Source organism: Aedes albopictus, chromosome 2 (genome assembly GCF_035046485.1).
Source record: "Aedes albopictus strain Foshan chromosome 2, AalbF5, whole genome shotgun sequence".
Taxonomy (NCBI): domain Eukaryota; kingdom Metazoa; phylum Arthropoda; class Insecta; order Diptera; family Culicidae; genus Aedes; species Aedes albopictus.
Window position 1 is genome coordinate 87,388,778 of NC_085137.1, and position 25,000 is coordinate 87,413,777.

Genomic DNA, 25,000 nt, shown 5'->3' on the forward strand with positions numbered 1-25,000 from the left:
TACGTTACACGCAGTTCTTACTTACCTTACTGGTCAGGCTAAGGCCCGAGTGTCCTATGCTGTACGTAGGAATCGTATCCATTCGACTCGGTCCATGGCTGTGCATCTCCAGTTCCGCACTCTGCGACGGGTTCGCAAATCGTCCTCCACTTGCTGGACCCATCTAGCTCGCTGTGCACCACGTCTTCTTGTACAGGTCGGATCATACTCGAGAACCATTTTAATCGGGTTGCTATCCGACATCCTGATGGCGTGACCCATCAATCGAAGCCTCCCGATTTTGGCGATGTGGTTGTGGACGCTGGTTGGTTCTTTCAGTAGCTGTTGCAGCTCGTGGTTCATTCGCCTCCTGCAAGTCCCGTCTTCCATCTGCACTCCACCGTAGACGGCATGCAACATCTTTCGTTCTAAAACTCCAAATGCGCGTTATTCCTCTGCACGTATTTAGGGCCCATGCTTCGTGCCCATAGAGGACTACCGGTTTGTAGTTAGTTTACTTCATGTGACGGCGATCTTTATTCGATCGTACAGTTCTGTGGAGTCTAAAGTAAGCTCGATTTCCTGCCACAATGCGTCTCTTAGTTTCTCAGCAAGTGTCGTTGTCGGCGGTCACCAGTGATCTCAAGTACATGAATTTTTCAACCGTCTCGATTACCAACGTCCATAGAAATTCAAGGTGGTGGGCGCGATAATTCATCCCTGGAGCACTTTGCCATCATGTACTTTGTCCTCGACACATTAATGACTAATCCGATTCGCCTGGCTCCACTCTTCAGTCAGATGTACGTTTCCGCCATCGTCTTAAATTTACGAACTATAATATCAGTATCATCAGAGAAACCAAGCAGCTGAACGAACTTCGTAAAAATCGTCCACTCGCGTTTATCCCCGCTCTCATTATTACACCTTCTAAGACGATGTTAACTAAATAAATAAAGACGATGTTAAACAGCAAGCACGAAAGACCATCACCTTGTCGTAATCGATTTGATATCGATGAACAAGTGATGTGTGGGCACGTTGTATTCGCGGCATTTCTGCAACACCTGGTGTATGCTGACCATCTGATCGGTTGTAGCGCGTTCACCCATGAATCCAGCCTGATATTCATTAAAATAGAGTAGGCAAATCAGAGGCCCTATGTGACTTCTTTGGGGAATTCCGGATGTTGCCAAGAACTCGATGGATTGGCAATCGCCTACGGAGGCGCTTAGTTTACGCACAGTATGATAAGATTCAAACCAACGCAGAAAGTTGCCGCTTAAACCGAGTCTCTCTAATTTGGCAGTTGCGATGCCGTGGCTAATTTTGTCAAAGGCCGCGGACAAGTCAGTATAGATGACATGTGTCTGCGATTTTTGGGCAAAGCTTACAGCAATATCAGATTAATATTAACAATTTAACATTAATTTTAACTATAAATTTTATTTCTATTATAAAATTATTAATAATTTCATTATTTTTTATAATTTTATAACAAGATGTGAGGCACAGGAGATTAGTAGCGTATAAAACCGTGTTTCGTTTCGTTCGTTGTTTACAATGAGACAGCAGTGGGTCCATCAAAACTAATTCAAACAGTTTAGACATCGCGCATAGGCACGAAATACCCCGATAGTTGATGACATTTTGCCGGTCACTTTTTGTATACAAGAAAGGTGATCGGCAAAATGTCATCAACTATCGGGGTATTTCAAACATCGTAGACGTCTTCCAAATTGATGGGAACACTCCATAGGACAACGAGAGATTAAACACGTGCAGTATGGGAATAAGCAAACTTTCAATGTGCTTTTTCAGAAAATCAGATGGAATTCCATCCGGCCCGGGTTTCGTGGATGTTTATTTTCTAAACATATTCTAACGAGCATGATTATTTGTTACCTCGAAGTACATTCTTTGATATTACATTACATTACAAAATAACATCCTCGAGTTGAACTGATAAAATATGTTTGGCCGCTTGCAGCCGACCACAGTGAAATGTCATTCGTACTGACCGGGGTTGATCACCGTGAACGATTATTATGTGGTTTTATTGGCAATTCTCGGTGAAAAATGGGAGTCTTTTACGGGTGTCATCTGAAGAAGATGCACCCACCGACATAGAATAACAAATTATTTTCAAGCTATGAACCTCTTCGGAGTGACCAAATTGATCAAAACATGCCCAAGGGTTCATAAATCACCAGTCACTAAGGTGACCGACAATTTTTTTCAAGCTATGTATTGTGAGTGACTAACTTCATAAAACACCTTCGGGGTAAAGTGAGGTTCGACCAATCCAGGTGAAAATGAGCTAGAAACACCTCAGGTCTTGAAGAGAGTCCCTGGGCGATGATTTCTCACTGAAGTAGTAAGGATCATCAAGCAAAGAAGGAGCTGGGTGATGGCCTGACCAATAGTAACCCGAGTAGAGGAAAAGAGCTCAATAATAGCATATTTTGATATGGAGATCAAAAAGTGATATGGGTTCGTTTGACATAAGAGATAAAAGATCTAAAAATAAAATCAAAAATTTACTCCTGGAACATCATCATCATATCATATTTAGATTTTGTAAGATCTAACCAATAGCAGCGAGCTATTCGTTTGATCTTGAAATATCAAATTTTGATCTTATTCAGATGTTCCAGGAACATTTTTCAGATATTATTTTCAGATCTTTTATCTCTTATATCAATCAAACCAATATCACGTTTTGATCGTCAGTATTTAACCTCTACCCGGGAAAAGTGGAAACACGAAGACTACAGGGAGCCTAAGTGATGATTTCCAATCCTCGGTACTCAGTACTAAGTTAGTACTGGTCCTTACGAAGCCTAGGAAGGAGCCCATGTGAGACCTCTGGCCTCAATTGACCATTAGGTGACTCGAACTCATCCATCACAGTGATTGATCGCCAGCTATGACGTGATCCCACTTGGAAATTTGATGGACTGTTAGATAGACGAGCTATGTGAACTTCCCCAAGAAGCAACTAAGGCATCTCCATGAAAATCTCCACGAAAACACCTTCAAGGGCAATGAAATCCACATAGAAAGGGAGTTGAGATCACGAAACGTAATCCTCCCATGTAAATAGCATAAATTTTGTAAATATTAGTTGGTTAGTACGCGCCTAACGCCCTACGGTAATTCTACGGTTAGTAACTTAAATTTAGGATTAATTAGTAAATAACTTCACTTTTCCTATTAGATTTGCCAATGTTTTCGTTTTTGTTCATAAGTCCTTAGTCCTACTTGCAGTTGTGTTTTAAAGTCCATTCCCATCAATCGTCCTTCTGGTAGATTTATTCGTTATAATCCATTCGTGGTCACCGCCCTTCAGGAAATTCTTAGTTGTGTTCCGTCTTCATCCGTCCTTGTAAATTTTGTTCAACATTGCAAGTGGATTTGCCGTATTTTTATCGTAATTGTTAAATTTCATGCTACAAACACATATATTTGCATTAGTTATTAATCCAATTAGAATATTATCGTCATTCCTTACCATCTGTCGCAAGTAAATGGTACGTCTTCGTTGTAAATTTTCATCAGTCCCAGTTCTTCACTACCGTCATATATTATATAAGTTGAGCAGTTTTTCATGTATAAATAGCCATACAGTTCATCTTTTTGTTATTTTTCCTTGATCTTCTTGTGCTTTCCCTGTAACAGTTTTTTTGGTCTTCGAGATTTCTCACGTTCGCGTCGTTCTACCGGTTTTTTAGTTAATTCTTGTACGCCAGGGTAGACTGCCTGGGAAATCAGTCTCTCCACTCACGTGTCCAAAGCTAACAGGAAAATTTAAATTGGTGAGTTCTTCCAATGATGATACTCGTGAGTGGTGTCTTTGTGAGTTGGTAGAACGACGGTTAGCATCAACCGTTTTTTGAGAATCGCTTAAGGCGACCTCTATAAGTGAGATATCTCGATTAACCGTACTTTTGAGTTTTCTGTATCGTCCCTAAATCGCTATTTGGTCTCTTATCAAAACAAACCCGCCCTGAGGTTGGGTTTCTTGCCGGGCAAACATAACTCGACAGACGGTCCTCTTCGGAGGTGGCGCTTAAGCCGTCTGTTTTTGGAGCCAGGGAACGAAGCAGAAGACGGAAAAACTCTTAGCCGCAATTAGCGTGCTACATTTTGGCCCCCCTTTTTCACCGATAATTGCCAATAAAACCACATAATAAAATGTCATTCGTTGTCGACAGGAACGCCATCTCATATGGAATAGCGAAAATCAAAATTTGCTTTATAATAAATCTTAAAATGGTAACAGCTCGACAAATTCAACATATGGGGGCTGTGACGAAGAGAATGCCTTCTGCTGCAGCTGCTGCCATATTGCAATTGCAAATTTTCTTCAGCACTTTGATTTTTACAATTGAAAACTTAACAAAATAGTACATACCTTGAATAGTAGATGATGATTTTTTCGTGCTTGAACATAAACTCATTCGGGAAAAAGTGCTTTATTGCGAAATGACTGAGAAATAATCCACTGCACTTTTCAATGAAAACTGTTTATTCGTCAATATCACACTTCTTGAGAGGCGCGTTTATTTTTCACGCCTATTTTTATAACTTTCACCGGAAATCTGCTTTCGCACATACCTTAATGTATCAGGTATCGCCACAAAGTCACATGTTTAATTAGATTTTCACTGGTAATTTTTGATAAGAAACCACTCCATGCTGCTATTAATGTAAACATTGTTTATTTTTATTCTTTCCACTGATGAAAAATGAACTCCGGCTGTCAAACTTTTCGAGCACGAATGAACAACATGCTAGTTTTATTGTCACTCTCAATCTTGCTTGGAAAGCCACTGGAAAGTGGTCCACTTGGTCGAAAGACGATCTTATAGCGGTTGTCAGAAGATTATGATGGAATAGTTGGCTTTATTAGCAGTTTTATAATTGGTTGGTTTGTCTTTATTTAAGAGACTTTCAGCCCTTGGCTGGTTCGTCTCTAGCAGTTTTATAAAGTTGGTCGGGAGAACCACTAGTAGAACATCATAAAACAAAAAATGTTACTTGGGTATAGTGCTCACGGAGAGAGAAGGTTCGGTATTCCGACTAACGCTTAAGTGCTTCTCGCTTCATTGCCTTCATCCTGCGCAGATCGCGAGTTGGCCATGGATGGCTATTATTGGCGTGAATCTTTTTAGGTACGTGCCTATCGACGATATGTCCCAGAATGTGCGAGAGAGTCCGCGCTGCAATGTCCCCGTCACGTTCATCGAGAACATCATTTCAGCTGCCAGGTATTCGATAATGTTCTGATGGTCGGCTTTACGAAAACCGAACTGATCGATTGCACCAAGCTAATACGGTGATCATGGAGTGTGATAACTAACGCTTTGTGGTGATTGACATCCTTAACCAAAGGTGACGGGGCCTCGATAACACAGCGTAACAAAAATTAACTTTTGATCTGTCTCAAGAGCAAACTTATGTGTCTCTGACAGATTTTGGGCCGCTGAATCCGAATCCAGGCTCAGATTTGCTCCAGCACGTCACAATTTTGAGCTATACCTCAATTTATAGGGCAAAATATGCGATTTTGGGCTTTTCTGACTGCAAGCTATTAAGCATGGAAATATATTTTTTAACCAATCAAAGCATAAATTGGTCAATTAACATATAATTTAACGACTCATGCAAAATATTTCGTTTTACCAAGTTTTAAGCGATTTATGGTATGTTGAATATTTCCCATACAAGTCATCCTCCAAAAGTTGCATGCAAGTTTACATACTGACTTAAAATGCTTAAATCTATCAAATTTGATTTGGTAAAACGAAATATTTAGCATGAGTCTTTAGTTTAGATGTTAATTGACCAATTTATGCTTTGATTGATTAAAAAATATATTTCCATGCTTAATGGCTTGCAGTTAAAAAGCCCAAAATCGCATATTTTGCCCTAAAAATTGAGGTATAGCTCAAAATTGTGACGTGCTGGAGCAAATCTGAGCCCAGATTCGGATTCAGCAGCCCAAAATCTGTCAGAGACACATAAGTTTGCTCTTGAGACAAAAAAAAATGTTGCGCTGCACACCTAGAAAATATCGTGTAATTTTAAGTGTCCTGAACCTGACATATACGAGCATCTTCAAAAACACAAATTTAGAGGTTGAAACATGTAAATTTACGTCTTTCAAGATAAAACTTATTTTTTCTTAGCGTCTAGCAATCGCTAGAACCGATTTAACAGATAAAACATACAAAAGTAAAATAATGCCATGCATGGATTCGAACACCGAATCTGCTGATCGTGAGCCACATCCCTTACCTCTCGGCTATTTCACCGAGTCAGAAGGTGGCTGATGAACGTGATACTGATTCTACGTTTCTGGTGAAACGAATTTGTTGACATCTAACGCAACCAACCACCAATTACATGATGCGCGTAAAATTGAGTCCAATTCGTGATTCAGTCTTGAAAACGTTTACGTTCTTTGGTGATTCCGTTTCGCGCAAATTTCAGAATTTCTAAGTGTGTGTGTAATATGTGGAGCTTCGTCTTGAACGCTACCGAAAAACAAATCCAAACAGCGATTGTTTTCATTAGTCACATGATTAATCTGTCTTAGCGTAGCGGTACTGTAACGATCGAGGTGTTTGGAAGCGCCGTTATGTATAGCGGAGTGCTCGACGTCGAGATAAAGAAACCCATTGCAGGACGACCGCCATGAAATTCCTGGTAGGTTGAAGTCCCCAATAACGATGATTTCATCCGTAGCTGAGGCAGTTTCGACGACTGATATAATAGACAGGGTATGCGTATCGATCAATGATTTATTACGTATACGATCTAACGGGAAGTAGATTCCGCAGAGGAAGATAGAGCGGTTTGACAGCTGGATACGAAACCACACTTGCTCGACGCTTCCTCAAAGGTCGTTTTGGATATTGGTGGCCTTACGTATCTTCTTCACAGCTATGAGGACACCACCACCTGTTAGTTTGCGGCTGTTTCTAGGGCTGCGGTCGCAGCAAAATACTTCGTAATCTGGGCCGAAAACAGAACTGGATGTGCTCTCAGTTCATTGGTGGTGCCACAGTTTGGTAGAAGGTAGCCGCTCGATGCCCACTTTTCCACACTTTCTGTCTAGTCCACCAACAAAGTTCCTGCAAAGTTGCGGGTATGTAGTTCGTCGTAAATTATCCTGTCACATCCTGCGATTCCAAGTGACTTGCAATTCCGTGTTCCAAGTTTCCAATCGTAGTCCTGTTTTCGTTGCGTGGATCTTTGCCGATTGTATCGAGTCGTATTTTCTCCTATGTCATTCGTAATGGGGATTTTTACGGGTGGCTTATTGGGCCTAGCCGCAACACTCTTGACTCGCCCGAGGGCCTCAATTTAGCTGAAGTCAGAAGGACAACAGTGTTCAGGCTGCGCTACGAGCTAAGCACACAACTCTTAGCTGCCAGTCTTTGCCAGTCGATTGACTCGTGCAAGCATGAGGTAGGAACAGGTGATGACGGAGCTATGTTGGACGCTCCGTGTTGTCAACTCACCGATTCGCAGCCCTTGTTTGTACGAAGATATTTTCGAGATAACAGAAGAATTCATTACCTCGATCTCTAACAACTGACAATAACATGAGTCTTGAAGGCGCCTTATCAGTGTGTACTATGGGCTCATGAAGAACCTGCGGAGAAAAATCGCACTATCGCACTAAATGTTCCTTGTGTAGGTATCAGAAGGCCGACTACAGAGGATCAATCTCTAGGAGAACTTGCAAGAACTCAAAGTGTTCGATGGACGCATGCTATGGACGATCTTTGGCGGTGTGCTGGAGGACAATGTTTGATAGTGTAGGTTGCAGCACATTCCTGAAAACTTAGCATCGAGAAGGTTGCTTCCGCTGGATGGATACTGTTGACAGGATTGTTGCAAAAATGTCCGATAGTAGTTCTGCGAAGATTGTACTCGCAAAAGATCCGGGTGCTACTAGACGACGTTGAGCATAGCGTATAAATTTAACTGAATAGGATACGCGTGATCTGGTGAGTGTAGGACGTTCCAGAGGTATGAGTATCGAATTTCATAGTTTGAAGATGTTGTAGTTAATAAATTGAACCATTGAATGACTATTCGGTAGAGCTAATTATATGGACTTGTTTTTTTTTTCTCCTTTTTTATGATCCTTCATCATTCTCTCTATATAATATCCAATGGCAATAATTGTATCACCAGATGAAAAGAACTTGTTTATTTTGCAATACTGTTTTGGAGCAAGCATGGCTTAAAGTTGAATCGCACAAACAGCCTACGCAATTTTTTATTTTAATTTCTACTTTCCTTTCGTGAAGTATAATTTTCGCTTCACTTCATGACGATGCTCCCATACTACTGCACTGCAGTAGCACGCAGTGGCCCCAGTTTGTTGCCATTGCACTAACCGCCCAACCAACAGTCCACCAGCAGCTGGCTGTTGTTGACCGAATCAGCATAAAAGAAATCACATTGCGTTGCGGCGACGGCGACGCGACGGTGCTCCATGACGATGGCCGTGCTGTGCAATCCACGCAAAGTCCACGGAGCGGTGTGCTGCTGGGGTAGTCCAGCAGCCCGGCCCTGGACAATTTCTGGTGCGTTGCGCCCGCTGGTTTCTACCGCATGGCGGTGCGGTGGTGCCATCCATAATTTAAGTAGATATGAACGTCGTCGCCTTGGCGTGAGCGGGATGTAGTGGTTCGAATGAACTTGCAGAATAAAAACTACAGGTTTGTTTTTTTTCTTTCCATCTTCAGGGGTAAAACGCGTAGTCACACGCAACAACATCAGCATAAGGTCGGTTTTTGCGTGTCCGCCGGAACCGGATCTAGCAAATTCTCACCCGGCTGTGTGGTTGGTTTGGATCGGTTGCCGGTGCGGCTTAAAATTGCGCGTTTATGCATTGCTATGGATCGCGGTTGAAAAACTGAAATATATACTGAAGATTCGAACACGGTGATAACAGCCTATTTTCACCCAAACGAACCGAGGTGTCTGCGTGCGTGGATTGGTTGGTTTTACGGGGGCGTTCACGTGGAGACGTTTAATTAATTTGGGCTCCGGTACCGGACCGGTTAACTACGCTGCGGTAGGATTTGTGGTGCAACAAGCGGATTTACGCTCCGTGCAACAATATGGAAAACTCATTTAAATTTTATTACGGATATTTAACCGCTTGATATACTGGCGGTGTCGTGGCACGCTGCAATAAGGTAGAGCAATTTCGAACGGCCGCCAACCAGAGGCAGCATAAATCCGGCTTCTCTAGACAAGACCCTTGGCGATCCAAAGCGCTGACGGCTCGGAGGTACGGCGAATATTGAATGGTGTCTTGTGCTTCGTTCGTGCGGAGTATGAGTCACGCTAGAAGGCTCCTGGACTGGAACTCCGGTTTATATAAGTAGAACAAAGTGGCGCGCGTGCCGCGACATCCAAGGACATTCTCAGCCCTGCTTCAGCGTTAAATCGTTTTTGCTTCAATTTCAATATGACAGTTCCGTTGAAGGCGACGGCGACGCCGGCCACAATCCACCCGATCGGTGACTGACCGTGGCGGCGACGGTTCAGAACTGTTCGCGTTTGGTCGGGGTGATTTGGGAACAAAGTTTCGCGAACCTACCTAGTCATGCCTAGCAGTACATAGCAATAGGGCCATTGAGTGTGCGAGTTGCGAAAATAATGCTTTTTTTCTCGCTTGATTAATTCACTTTTTTCTCCGACATCATGATGCCGGCCGCGGTGCGGGCAGAGAACAATAGCCCGAACTAATTGACAATGAATGGAAACAAAAGCTCGGGCGGCCGTTTTCGTTTCACAGGGTTAATTGTTTGATTGAGGGTGACGCCTTAACAGAGAGCGCACCACTTTTCATCTCCCGACTTTGATTTGAGATGCACGGAGGGTGTGAAGTCGACTCATGAGGCGCGACTGCTTAGTGTGATAATTATTTGAAATGAAGTAAAACTGTTTCTATTCGGCGTAAACCTGGATATTTAAAACTCTTCCTTTGTCCCAAAAAAATTATTTTGAGAAGGATTGCAGGCTTTTGCACGAGCGTTAGTTAAGGCCCAAGAAACAATTTCAATGCTTTCTGCTCTTAGACATTATTTATTGCGGTTTTGTTCATGGATTCGTTAAACCCTTTTAGGTTTACTGAAGCAGTTCATGTTGTAAAGCAGCTTTAACAGCACAACCAACTTCAAAACATTTTGTAGATACCTAGAAGTCCAGCGAATAAAACTTATCTGTTTGCCTTTTTGTCAAACAAAAATGTTATTGTAAGCGAACTGTTAAGTACGTATTAAAACTCAATATTAAAACTTCTTTCAAAGCTGCATGCATGCCATATCTTATTGGTCTTAAAACCTGAAGACTGCATAAAGTCGTAATAAAGCAACCTTAAACCTTTTCAGAATTACCATTAGAAGGATTAAAGGCAGCTCAAGAATGTTACTGCAATTCAGTTTTCTTCTGATTAATATATTTTCGATATGCCGCACAAACGAAAAAGTAATCAATCAGGCATAATTATTCTTCATTTAACATTATTTTCCTGGCTAGGCGACTAAACTGAGCATCCTCCGCTAGAGTCCGGATTGCGACCGAGGTTTCCAAAGCAACTGATGGGTGGTGGGGATCGTTTGCTTCAGCTCCGGCAATAAAACAATGACCGAATAATGAATATCATTCGCACACAGTTATACCCGGTATCCTGTGATTATCACTATTTCAGGCCAAACATTTCAATAGGTCCTATCTGCATTTGAGAGGCTCTCTTTGTTCACTTTCTCTTTCAATTATTGCATTGTAATGATCCACTTTTCAAGTATTTTTGCAGTACAAATCAGCCACAAGAAAACACCAAGCGCCACAAAACTCCCGACGGAAGTAAAAGCTTTTGGATTGTTTACATTTTTGACCGCTATTGGAAAAGGGGCGGGTTCTTGAGATCATTTTGTTTGAATCTGCGTTTCCATAGAACCTAATAGCATTTCAGTAGCGTTAAAAATTATGCGTTAAGAATAAGATTGTATAATCTTGACTTTGGGCCGTATGCATAAAGAACAGCAATTCTAAAACATATTTCTTTTACACTAACTGATCTTAAACAATCTCAATCAAAGCCAGGAGGATTTAACTTGACGGCATCCATATTTTTCGTCACAATGATGAATTCCGGCTTGCAACCCCCGGGCGCCATGTTGTTGTTTGGATTGTGATTTGAATGCAGATATTTGCAAGCAAGATAAAAATAGTTAGTTGTACTGTGCCAAAACCTGCAAAATGACGAGGCGCTTCGCCTTATTCATAAATAATTTATTGCATCATACCGATAATTCTTTTGGCAAAAATTACTTTGTCATAGCAACATAGTCTTTCTCCGTGGAAATTTGGAAATAAATATTATTGACATGGGCGACCGACATAATTTTCTTTTTTTTATCAATAACAATTTGCAGTTTACTGCCAGTTTTTTTTATTCTTAATCACTTAACCTAATTTACAGCTCTATTGTCCACTGGGGCACTACGTGAGCAATTTCAATTGACAGCTGCACTAGATTCTATTCTACTTTATCGAACTGGTTGCCTTTCTGCTGCTTTCACTTTTTCTACTTTATACCTAAGTAGAATGATGAGCACAAGGATGATGATGGATGGCCGTTGTTACTTTCCAGTCCGATTGGGGGTCCATTATGAGTAGCAGTTCGCCGATGTCCAGGTATCCGGGTCCGTTTGAGCCATGGGGCTCAGAAGAGGGTCAGTGTCAGTTGCTCTCGGGGGAAAAGCAACTGACGAAAAATTGCAAGTGCCGGGGCTGGGAATCAAACCCATGACCATCCGCATATGAAGCAAACGTGTGACCAACTACGCCACGGGCCCCGAATTTACTGCCGGTTGACGTGTTGATTTTAGTTTCAGATTTGCTTTTAGTTTTGGGTTTTAATCGTTCATTAAAAGCGTTTTTTGAACTATGAAACGGCTTGTTGATCTTCTTGCAACCTACACAACATATACATATTATCTATACCGTATAGTATACTACAAGAATAAGATACAAAATCAAATAGCATATAAAACGTTTTAGGGAATGGTTTTACCAACCTCCTGTAGGGTGGTCCCTTTTGGGTTTTATAGGGTTTTATCACGGGTGTTGGGAAAGGTCAGCTTCAGGGTGATCGAAACAGATATTGAAAGCAACCGTTCATGTGGTCAGCTTCAATGCTGGAAATTTATTATGTTTATTATTCAATCTAGGTTATTTACATCCAAAATTGACTTACATTCTAGTCACGGTGTGCCAAAAACCGTTATTAACAAATAAAAATATCCACCCAAATGGCACCCGGCATTCGAAAGATATACTATTCTAGTATCTCCTCTTAAAATTTGAAAATGTTTCATCGAGGGAAACTAAAGTTTTTGTGATTTGAAGATTTTGAGTCATTTCTATAGAATTTTCTTATATAAGTAAATATGCACGCACGGTGTGCCTGGAACCACTGTTAACAAATAAAAATATAAACCATATTGCCACCCGGCATTCGGAAGATATACTATTTTAGCATCACATCAGAAAATTTGAAAATGTTTCATCGAGGGAAACGAAAGTTTTTACTGTTTGAAGATTTTCCTCTATTTTCATAGTATTAGCTCATATATGGCAATATTGTCATAGGATGTTTCATTGGCTCGTCAAATCAAAAACAAATATTTATAATTTTCACAAACACCATTTCAAAGATACAACACTCAAACAAGTTCTCTGAAAATTTGACAACATTTCATTGAAACGATCGCAAATTACAGTGGTTTGAAAATATAAGATATGATAAAGTATATTGAAAATGTAGTAACCTCATAGAATATTATTCTCATGTTAATCATTCCTCGCAATGAATATATTTTTGTAACTAATTTAAATTTTGATTATATATCACATTTTTTGCGATACTGTTACAAAACTCAGTAGGTGTTTTTAACGTGATTATAGATAAAGCGATAGTATGAATATCTCCAATGAAATTGACATCAAAGCTTCAAATTGTTGTTACTGATGATCATTCAAATGCAATATTTCAAAATTCACGGAAAACACGTTAATAACATATCGTAATAGCTGGCTAATTAACCATTAGCATTTAGGATTACTTCAAAAGCTTCAATATCTTATATTGTGGGCTTCGTGGTCGGCTAGCGGCGTCAGTTGTCTAGGCGTTTCGTAAACCTCGGAATGCAAGTTCGATTCCCGCTCCAATCGGGGAAAACTGTTCGTCAAATGGAAAATTCTCCACTGGGTCACTGGGTGTTATGTGTGTTGTTCGTTTTCTCGTGTATGTAATGTTCAGTATGTGCAGCCTCTGACTGAAGATGGTGTAGTGTCTTTTAATTATACCAACGATTTACAAAGCTTCCTAGGAATACCAAAACCTTGGGCTGTTAATTCACTTTAACTCTCGTTTCACCATGAAACGTTTTCAAATTCACCGACAAGATTCCAACATATAACGTGCTTAAAAACGAACAAAAAACGGGTGCCAAACTCTTCGAAAGTTTATGTAATCAACGCTCACGTGCCACATTTTTATTTGTATTCGATAAGCAGGTAGAACTATGGAATATTAATTAGATTCTCATTCCTCTCAATGAAGTGTTGTCAAATTTTCAGAGAAGTTGCTTGAATATTGTACTTTGGAATTTGTGAAACCAAATACACTGTTCAACAATAGTTCGCGTTATGTGATGAGAAAAAAATAATAAGGGTTTGGGACCCTAGAAACCCTTATGCGTATTTCAATTGAACACCCCAAGTTCTCAGTTCAAACTTCGGTCTTGAACTGTGATGTCCCGTTCCAATATTTTTCGAAATTTCTTTCACTTTGACACTTCTAGAGTTCCAAAACCCTGTTCTTTTTTTCTCATCTCATAATACGAACTTTTTTAAAATTTTGTTGAGCAGTGTTATTATTTGTTTATGATATGAAGATATAAAATCGTATAACAATATTCCCATATATGAGTTAATTTAATGAAAATAGAGGAAAATCTTCTAACAGTAAAAACTTTGGTATCCCTCCATTAAACATTTTCAAATTTTCGGAGGAGATACTAGAAGAGTATATCTTTCGAATTTCGGGTGTTAGTTTGGAGTACATTTTTTTTATTGATTATAGCGGTATCAGGCACACCGTGCGTTCATATTTACTCATATAAGAAAATCCAATAGAAATGGCTCAAAACTTCAAATAACAAAAAACTTTAGTTTCCCCCGATGAAACATTTTCAAATTTTCAGAGGAGATACTAGAACAGTATATATTTCGAATGCCGGGTGCCATTTGGGTGGACATTTTTATTTGTTAATAACGGTTTTTGGCACACCGTGTAGTATTATTTCACCATTCCGAATAACCAATATCCCATCCCAACACTTTCTACTTGACTGATTCCTATTGATTAGTTAACTCTACTGCCAGTGGGTACAGAGCATATCAGTGTTGCCAGTTTTACCAGAAGAGAAATCCTTTACAACAATCCCCCCACGTAAAACTGGTAACCAGTCCAATTATTACAGTTTCCTATTTCCCATGGAATCGCTTTTTGCCCAAAGAAACCAACTCTAGCCGTCGATAGTCGCCAACTCGAATCGCTTTGTTGTTTTGTGTTTGCTTCAGTGTGTTCCTTTGTGTATCTCCACCGGGATCGAAAACCTCCAATACTACGTAGACTGACAAAAACTGATGAATGAATTTTGCCCATCTATTGCACGTGATCTGCAGAGTTTGCTTATCGTATTGTTTCCTCTTCCACATGAAATCAGAAAGCTGTATTGGATTTAGTGTACTGCTTGGTGGATCAAAAGCAATCCACTTCTTTCCTTGATAAACGATGTAGTTTTATGATCATTGCTATCGATTGTTATGACGTCATTAGTATTTGTATTTTTGATATACGGAATTTTCAACGCAACTTCAACGTCATGTGCAGGAGATGCCGGATTCGAAGAACACATTCGACGCTTAATCTGGTGTTTCGAAGGGCTTGCTATTATCTTGGATTCCGAGTTGCTATCGCAATCAGACTTGGATAGGAAAGCGTCCTTTTCACTGTATTGTGCTTACGGTGCGCAAACATTTATCCCGCCATACTGTCTTTCGATCGCCTTTCTTCTGGCCCAGAAGTCCAACTTAATTCTTTCAGCAATTCCTTCGAATCATTGAAGTCTGTTGGGAAAGGTCAGCTTCAGGGTGATCGAAACAGATATTGAAAGCAGCCGTTCATGTGGTCAGCTTCAATACTGGAAATTTATTATGTTTATTATTCAATCTAGGTTATTTACATCTAAAATTGACTTACATTCAAGTATTATTTCACCATTCCGAATAACCAATATCCCAATACATTCTACTTGACTGATTCATATTGATCAGTTAACTCTACTGCCAGTGGGTACAGAGCATATCAGTGTTGCCAGTTTTACCAGAAGAAAAATCTTTCACAACAACGGGTTTATTAGAGCTGTTAGGATTACTAGGCTTAAAAATAAGTTTTATCGCTTTGTTTGTAACAACAGATTGTAGACTGTAAGAAAACTAAAAATGTTGCTTGGGGGGTGCACCTTATAATGTGCACCAAGATTTGGGAGGAGGAAGTATTACCAGAGAAATGGATGGAAGGTTTCGTGTGTCCATTCCGGCGACAAGTTGGATTGCGGGAACTATCGCTCGATCACACTACTGAGCGCTGCCTATAAGATAGGTACTCTCTCAAATTTAATGCCGCCGACTATCACCGATTACAAGACAGTTCGTGGGGCAATATATCAGGCTGGATTCATGGGTGAACGCGCTACAACGAGATCTTCGCCATCCGCCAGGTGTTGAGGAAATGCCGCGAATACAACGTGCCCACACATCACTTGTTCATCGATTTTAAAACGTATGATACAATCGACCGAGACCAGCTATGGCAGATTATGCACGAATTTCCCGGATGCTTCTTGTTTGAGATGAATGTGTAGTGGAGCAACGTCAAAGAGAACTTCGAGTGCTGCCGTGGGAGTTGAAGAGAACGCTCCAGATATTGCCAATAAGCACATCCTTTGGAGATGGCCTAATTTCGATTGGATCGTTCTCACTTCGCCCTTCTGCCACCACACAACCACACAAGATATTCATAGCAGGCCAATATTGGTCGAACAACAAATATGTAAATCCATTTGATATACTTGGGTTTAGACCCCAAGTTGTATCAAAGGTTCGCCGGCATTGCCCGAAGGCCATACAAGCTTTCTTGATTCTGAACTCAATATGTCCAGGTGTCCAGGAAAGTTTGGAATCAAGGATGACTCCAACGTACTTTACCGGTTCAGTCACATTGATTTCAGAATCAAAGAGACGCAAAGGTAGAACACCATTACGGTTTCGCTTTTCCGTGAAAAGAACAATAGATGTTTTACTCGGACTAACCGAAAGGCCATATTGGCGACACCAACCCTCAACTACCTGAAGAGCGTTTTGCATCAGGTCGAAAAGGGTGCTGATGCACATACCGACTAACAATGTTAGGTAGTCGTCGGCAAAACCATAAGTAGGAAAACCGCTATTATTGAGTTGCCTCAATAGGGTATCTGCTACGAGATTCCACAAAAGTGGTGACAAGACTCACCCTTGGGGGCACCCACAAACACTCAATTTCCTAATCGCCGCTTGATGCAATGTCGAGAAGAGATATCGGTTTTTGAGCATTTAATGAATTCAATTGTAAATCATTGGAGATATACCATGACTCCGTGCGGCTTCCAATATGGCATCGAAAGGCACGTTGTCAAAGGCACCCTCGATATCTAAGAAAACACCCAAGCAGGATTGCTTTTGAGCGAATGCCTTCTCGATATCGTAAACAACTTTGTGTAAAAGAGTCACAGTGGACTTTCCAGATTGGTAGGCACGTTGGCTCACATGAAGAGGCACGTTGGCCAGATGAACATCACGGATGTTGTGATTAACAAAGCATTCTAAGCATTTCAAAAGGAAAGAGGTCAAACTGATAGGTCTGAAGCTCTTTGCTTCTTCATACGCCTTATTCATGCCAGCATTTGGGAATATACCTTGTAGCAAAACTGCAAACAGGTATTTTTTTTCAAAACATGTTTGAAATAATCAAATCCCTTTTGAAGCAAAATAGGATAAATCCCATCTGCCCCAGGAGATTTGAAAGATGCAAAGCTATTTAGTGCCCATTCAATCGATTCTAATACTTATGGCACACATGTGATACAGGAATCACTGTAAAATTGCGCTTGAAATGAGTGCCACAATGATAATTCTCTCCGCTAAAGCAAGTCTTGTTAGAATTTTCTTGACACTGTGCACCGTTGTACAGGAATCACACTCGTATTACATGTCTGTCCGGAGTATAAAGTTATGATAATCCGAGCCGAAGTCAAAGAATCATAGCTACAAGAAAAAACATCAGGTTCATCCGAAGATGTAATATCCACACATCCGGGGAAGTGTGTACTGAATTAACACCCAAAACTTCGAACGAAGTTCGTTCACTTGAAAATCCTTAGATTTTGCAAGGGTTTTGTTCAACCAACTGGCTTCACTCAAACTGGAAACATTTGCACAAAGGTTTTTCCAGCCGGATCGTTCAGCAGACCGAAGAGCTTTCTGGTAGCCCTTGCGAGCCGACCTGAAAGCCTCCGGTTATGTCTAACACTTCCTCTCTAGCAGATACTATGAACGCTAGGCGGTTGCCTATATTAAGTAATCCAAGATCTGTACTACTTAAGTATTCCATCAAACTGGGGCCTCTCAAATTGATGACTGAGCTGCCCCAGATTATATGGTGAGCATTAGCATCATTGCCAACAATTAGCGGAAGGCCTTTCAAAGTACAATATGCGAAGACTTGCTTGAAAGCATCCGTAGGGGATGGTTCATCATGCGGTAAATACACCGAACAATAAACGTATTTTCTGTTGAGGATTCCAACAGATACATCGATTGTGATAACGCATACATCTCTAGTGGTTAGTTCAGAGATGTGTGTAGCAACGATTGCGTTGTTGACAAGCACACATGCTCGAGGCATGACACGCGAGTTTGCCATTTCATGTTTACTGAAATTAGCAAATACCGGATTCACAAGGTTTCCTAGTTAGAAATTCCCCTTACGAATGTAAGGTTCATAGACAAACGCCTCTTTGGCTGTACCATTTTACATAAGTCTACAAAGATTGATTGTTGCTGTTCTTTCGTGCTGAAGATTGATCTGAGCTATCCTAACCATAGCCACTACCCAAACTAGGCAAGATTAAACTCTTAACAATCACAGCACAAAAAGAACAGCAACAATAAAGGCAGATCGGTATCGATTTGAATACGCCAAAGGCGAGGATGCACAGAACACACTGTGTAAAACGTATAATGCGAAACCATATAGTTGAAAATTTAAACTAATTAATAACATTTTCATAATCCTGCCCTTACTCAGCCTCAAGTATGAGATTGAAGAAGGGCAGCTGATTGTCTCGGAGAAACACAAGGTCCACCGCGCTATTGCTCCGGTTAGCGCAGTAAGGGCATAATACTGTGGTGGGTGCCCTGGTACTCTACAGGCTCCGTTTGCGATTAGGTGGAGGAGCATTTCATACTCAGCTGTTGGATGCCAGAACAGACACTGATTGAGCCGTGCGTCCTTGGTGAACAGACGCTCGCATACCTCCTCAATCTAGCTGAAGTCAGAAGGACAACAGTTCCCAGTCTGCAATACCAACTAAGCACACAGCTAGCGGTCTTTGACATCGATTGGCCTGCGGAAGCATGAGCACGGTGTGTTGTGTAGAACAACTTTATAATAAAAAAATAAGTAAGTCTCAAATTTTGCCCAATGATACTTTGGGCCATTCCCTTCAATTTGCTGGGTCGGTGGAAATCATCCATCGGGGGGTCTAGAACAAAACAATTTTTTGAAGGTTTTTTATGCAAAAACTGTTAAAAGCGCATATTGTAAATTTTTGCATCTCCTACAAATAGTCACAACTTTTTTGTCTTTGAAGATAGAATCTTAAAAATTTCAGGCGTTTCGAAGTAGTATGCGTAGATGACTGTGTGAAAATTTCATTGAAATATGTTGAATGGTTTTCAAATAATACCAAAACTATCAAACGCAGTCTAAAATACTAAGCTTAGTAGCAAAAGTCCAACGAAATATCTATATATTTTTTTATATAATAATACAAGAAAAATATTAAATTCTAAACATTATGATGGCAGTACTGTGAAAACTTGTTTTTCAAATGATGAACAGATACATAATCAAATACATGAAAGGAAAACACACACACTGCCATTATGTAGCTTTTCAATAAGTATTAATTATTTATTTCAAGAACGTGGTTTTGCGTATACATGTTCACAAGTACAAGTATGCCTGTATTACGAATCCTATAATAAACTCAATTATTATGACTGCTCAGCATATCGGCCTTCCCCGAAAAAGTATTTAAATGTTTATTGGTAAGCCAAGAAAAGCACTCGAGGATTGGGAAACATCTCTGTTTTGAGGAAAAAGTACAGAAACTCAATTATTTTGAAACTAATGTTTACAAGCTTAAAATTAAATAGTATTTCACCTTAGTCAAACAAAAAAAAAACAAGTTAACTCTGCTAAAGACCTCATAATAACATTGAAGATGTGGGTATGAGTCTACATTAAAACACAATAAAGAGAACTGAATTCAAAACAGAATTCAGTTGGGTGATATTCGATCAAGGGCAACTTTACGATACTAAACATAGTTTCCGGATTATTCCACGGTATTTGACATAGCTGTTAGACCTAAACTTAAGTTTGTCTTTGAATTTAATAGCAATATGTTACTTATTGCTTATACCACCATTTATTAACAAATAACTGATAATAAGTACGGAAGGAATAGTTGAAAGAACAGAGTACTTATTGAAAATGTTTCTACATTAAGCATGAAAATTGGCTGTTCAGCATAAAGCCTAGGAAAAACAATTTGATAACAATGACTTAAATATTCTTATCGATTTGTATATGATGTTTAAAAAATATTGTGTAATTTAAAACCTCCAAGCATGAGGAAGAGTGATTGATCATTGTTATGGCGTTGTTTACTAGTAGAATATTTTCTACATAAAACTATATGTTTCGAAAAAATAACAAACATTTTTTTTATCCAAATTATTGGGCCACGCTCCTCTAAAGCCTTTCGCTTGCAATTTGTTATTTAGATAAGACCTGATTAATTAAAAAAATGGAAAAAATAAACATGTACGGTCTGGGACCATTTAGGCAGGAGCACCTATTTTGGGCACTTGCTGCTATAACTCAGTCATTTTCAAACCAATTGATATGAAATTTTGTACATGGCTAGATACTGTGCGTATTTTACTGTATTCCAAAAATCAAGTCAATTGGTGGAAAATTGATTGAGTTACAGTAGCAAGTGCCCAAAATAGGTGCTCCTGCCGAAATGGTCCCAGACCCTATACGCAAAACCACGTTCTTGAAATGAATAATTAATACTCTAGTGAAAAGCTACATATTGGCCTTTCATGTATTTGACTATGTATCTGTTCATCATTCGAAAAACAAGTTTTCACAGTACTGCCATCATAATGACTCAAGGTGCATAGAACTAAATATTTTTCTTGTATTATTATATAAAAAATATATACCTAGATATTTTGTTGGACTTTTGCTACTAAGCTTAGTATTTTAGAATGCGTTTGAAAGTTTTGGTATTATTTGAAAACCATTCAACATATTTCAATGAAATTTTCACACAGTCATCTACGCATACTACTTCGAAACGCCTGAATTTTTTATGGTTCTATCTTCAAAGACAAAAAAGTTGTGACTATTTGTAGGAGATGCAAAAATTTACAATATGCGCTTTTAACAGTTTTTGCATAAAAAACCTTCAAAAAAATTTTTCATTCTAGACCCCCCGATGGATGATTTCCACCGACCCAGCAAATTGAAGGGAATGGCCCAAAGTATCATTGGGTAAAATTTCAGACTTACTTATTTTTTTGTTTTAAAGTTGCTCTATAAACACACCGTGTGAGGTAGGGACCTGTGAGGACAAGAGCTATGTTGGACGCGCTCTTCAATCACCGTTTTGCAGCCCATAGTATGACAAAACAGTTGGATCTCTCTCAAGCTTTTTCAAAACATTCCCTCATTCCTCAACCTAATCTGATTAACAGTGTGGGTATTCCGCGTGCCAGTCCATTTTTTTTTTTTAACTTATTAATCTATTTTTGGAAGTAACCACTTTTGCACCTCGCATACTACAATCAGTGCCCCATACTATGCGGCCCAAAGAGTGGCAAGCAATCGAGCAGGTGGCAATACATAGTGTCTTTTCTCAGTTCAATTTCCGGTTCCCGGCAAATGCTGTTGACTGGATGGAATGCGAACCCGACAGTCGAAAGACACAGACACAATAGCAATGAATGAATGGTCAGTGGTGGACGCAGATGGACGGACACCCGCAGGCACCGATTGACGACTAACTGTCCCAATGTCCGTCCAGCCAGCGGAGAGCATTTGCTTTGGTAAAACTTGTTTTTGTCGTTTTTGTTGAGGCTTGTTTTGCCTCCGCCGCGCCACTCTATTCACGTGTCTAATGAAACCACACACCACGGTCTTTCACTCGCGCGCGGAATCGGCAATTATTATTCATTGTTTGCGTTTTCATCCGTCCATTAATTAGATTGGTGGTGGGCCGGGTCTCCGACGAAAGCATTGCGGCGCATTCTTTTCCGCTGGTGTGGAACTTAGTTGCCTCAGCAGCAGCTGTATGGTTCCGAAAAAAGTGTATTACCTGCACTATACTCACCCTTAATGGACACTCATTGCCGAATTGTGCGCAACTTTCTTGAGCGATGACGGTCGGTGAGAAGCGCGGTGGTGGTGCCTTCAGGGACGGCCAGCGAGGTGTGATGTGATCCGAGCGGTGTACAATGTGTGATTGCATAAAGAAATCTAAATTATGTGATTAGACATTCACAGCTTCGATGAGATAAAGCCTGTATCCGCAATAATCGGGACACAGAAATACAGCTGTAACTCTGCAATTGATACATACAAATTGCTGAAATTTGGCCTAATAACATCTTAAAATGTGTTCATTTTACCTACAAAATTTCATGTGAATCGATGCAGTACTTTTTGTTGTATCAATGAAAGAGTAGAAAGTGCGCCATTGAATTTTGTACAGCCCCTAGTTTTGCTTGTCAGCGCTGTAACTTTTGAATATGGCAAAGGAAATAGCTGAAATTTTCATCACAAACCTCTCCATCTACATTTGTTGCCTAGGCAAAATTTCAAAAAAATCGATGCTCTATTAACAATTTTATAGTCGAAACATGTATTGGGACTGAACGTGATTTCAGCCCCTCAGATAGCAATTAGTCAGCACCCTTTATTGTTTCAATTGTACTATTGAAAGTACTATACCAATAATCATCAAATTTGGTAGGCATAATATACACATAACCAACTACCTTCTGTCAAAATTTCATGAAAATTGGCAGAGAAATTAGAAAGTTATGAGTAGGCGAACATCGCACATGAATAACACGAAAAATTTTCACTGACACTCACCCCTAGCAACACCAGTAGCTTACAAACTAATTGATCAAAGTTGATGAAATTTTGCAAGAAAGTGTCTCTATAAGTATCATAACTGCTAACGAAATTTCATTGTTATCATCACAGAACTTTGAACTGTATCGTAAAATAACCATCTATTATGCGAATGAAAATTGGTCATGATTGTACAAAATGCTTAAAACCTCGTCTGTTTGTTTTTCATCCACAGTTAAAAGTAATGCATCGATTTTTTTGAAATTCGGCACAAATGATAAACATAAACCAAAGAGTTCTCAGTCAATTTTTTGACCAATTTTACCGATTCATTACAAAGCTACAGCCGTACTTCTGTGTCCCGATTATTGCGGATACAGGCTTTATTGGCGCCTGAAGGCTCTTTCATGGCATTGATGCGCTGCATAATTAATGGAATTGTGATGCAGTGTTCCGTTAGTTGTAAGCTGCAAACATAAATTAATTGCGTTGATTCTTCAGATATTTAGTATTATACCAAGGATTTTTAATATCCTTAAAAGCTGCATTCTTTTCATCCAATCGAACGACGCATTCGGCTGCATGATTGATGGGTGCTAGCTCATTTGATAGGTATCCGTCGGTACCGTACATTACTGATAAAGACGATTTTGGGGTCGGAGAGTGAGAGATTTGAATGCTTCAGAAACCAGAAACTTCTAATTCTCTTCGATGTTTTGTCCATATGTAAAATTTGATAGTCATGTTTCACACATCGACGGCAAACCATCCCCATACCACTGCTGCCCACAAGTAATGATTCTGATTTCCGCCATAAATGAATCGTAGAAAGCGAAAGTTCCATTGATTAATGTCCACTTCCCCTTTTTCTTTTCGTGTCCATTTCCAGACCAATCAATTCGAAGGCAACCCAAACCAAACAGTCTCAAATCTATACACGCACGAGGAATTTGAATGAGCAGCAACAGATGATGACCTACGCGCACCAAAGGGGGCGCGGTACGATGGTGCCTGTGGTGGCTTAATTCCGCAACGCCCGCCCACCATACTCCGCCGCGCGTTCGGATGTCCCGGAGGCAGAAACCGAATGGCAATCGAAAGGAAAAGTATGTGACGCGTGATCGCGTGTGTTGTGCCGTGGAGTGTAGTGATTGATATGGATATGGCACCGACTGTGCTTAGGTTAATCGCATTCGATAGAAACGAACTGCGTGGGTAACTATGGTATCCATTCGCAAAACGACAACGAACAACTAGTTGGTAGAGGTATGCAACAGCATAAAACGAAGATTGTTGGTGATTGTTTCGATGGTAATGGTAACGAGCTGCTTGCTACAATGAAGCCGGGCAGTCCGGATATTGGACCAGTTGCGGTCGAGAAGCAGCCACTCGGTGAGATCACCAACACCGGTGGAAGCGATGCAGGGAGTGGTGGTTCCGGAGGTACTTTGAAATGGAACAGTTCCAATTCCAGCTTGAGCAGTGCCAGCGACAGGAAGAGCACATTCTACGCCGATTTAGAGCCTAAGGTAAGAGTTTGGGGTTTTGGTTACATGAAGAAAATATATTTATTTGACTTTCATCCTTAGTGAAAATTATTCCTAGCCTTTTTGGAATCATTATTCTGTCTATCATGCTGGTGAGACATGAGTCTCTTGAAATTTTGTGTAAATTTTACGAAAATAGATGATACGAATTTGTGTGTGTGGTCCCAGTCAACCAACGATCATATAAGATGTTGAATAAGATGTTAAAGTTAGACCTGTGCGCCGACTATATTTTGCTCGGCGGCGGCGTGAGGGCCATTTTTGGCCGGCGGCGGCGGCGTCATCGGCGTCACGCCGGTGGCAGCTATCGGCGGCGGCGGCGGCGGCGGCGTGAATCGGCGTGACCAAAATTTGACCATAATGTCAACATTGGCAAAGCAAAGAAGTTGTCATTACGCTTATGAATTTGTAGTTTGAGCTTTTTCATGACCATTGATGACATAAACTATTACGTTTAAGTGAATACCTTTTTTATTTCTGTTCGGGTCCGTCACTGCCACCACATTACCCGTATCCTTAGTGTAGTGCATGTCGCATTATTTCATTTCAAATAAAGGGGCAATAAAATATCAGTTTTTCTACAGTTGTTTTGTTTTCTTCGAACCTTCAGAAGCTATCACATTTCATAATAATAAGGTCGCATTATTTACACTAAGGAATCCCCGAATAATTTCAGGGAGGATTCTCAGAAAGAATTCCAGGAGGAGTCTTAAAGTAACTCCTGGAGAAAACCATGAAGAAAATTCTTGACTAGTCTCTGCTGGAACTGATGTATTTAACCCTGAAGGAACTTATGCAGGAATCTCTGGTGGTTTAAAAATCTCTCTTG

At 40.2% G+C, this 25,000-nt stretch overlaps 1 protein-coding gene across 1 annotated transcript in view; it reads left to right on the top strand.

Annotated features, from left to right (window-relative positions):
• LOC109427669 (uncharacterized) overlaps positions 1–25,000 on the top strand; it is a 90,928-nt gene that overhangs the window by 16,333 nt on the left and 49,595 nt on the right. The window contains exon 2 of the mRNA XM_062850045.1: positions 23,514–24,153. Coding sequence (XP_062706029.1) covers positions 23,893–24,153 — 261 coding nt within the window. The 5' untranslated portion in view covers positions 23,514–23,892. The remainder of the gene's footprint in view (positions 1–23,513; positions 24,154–25,000) is intronic.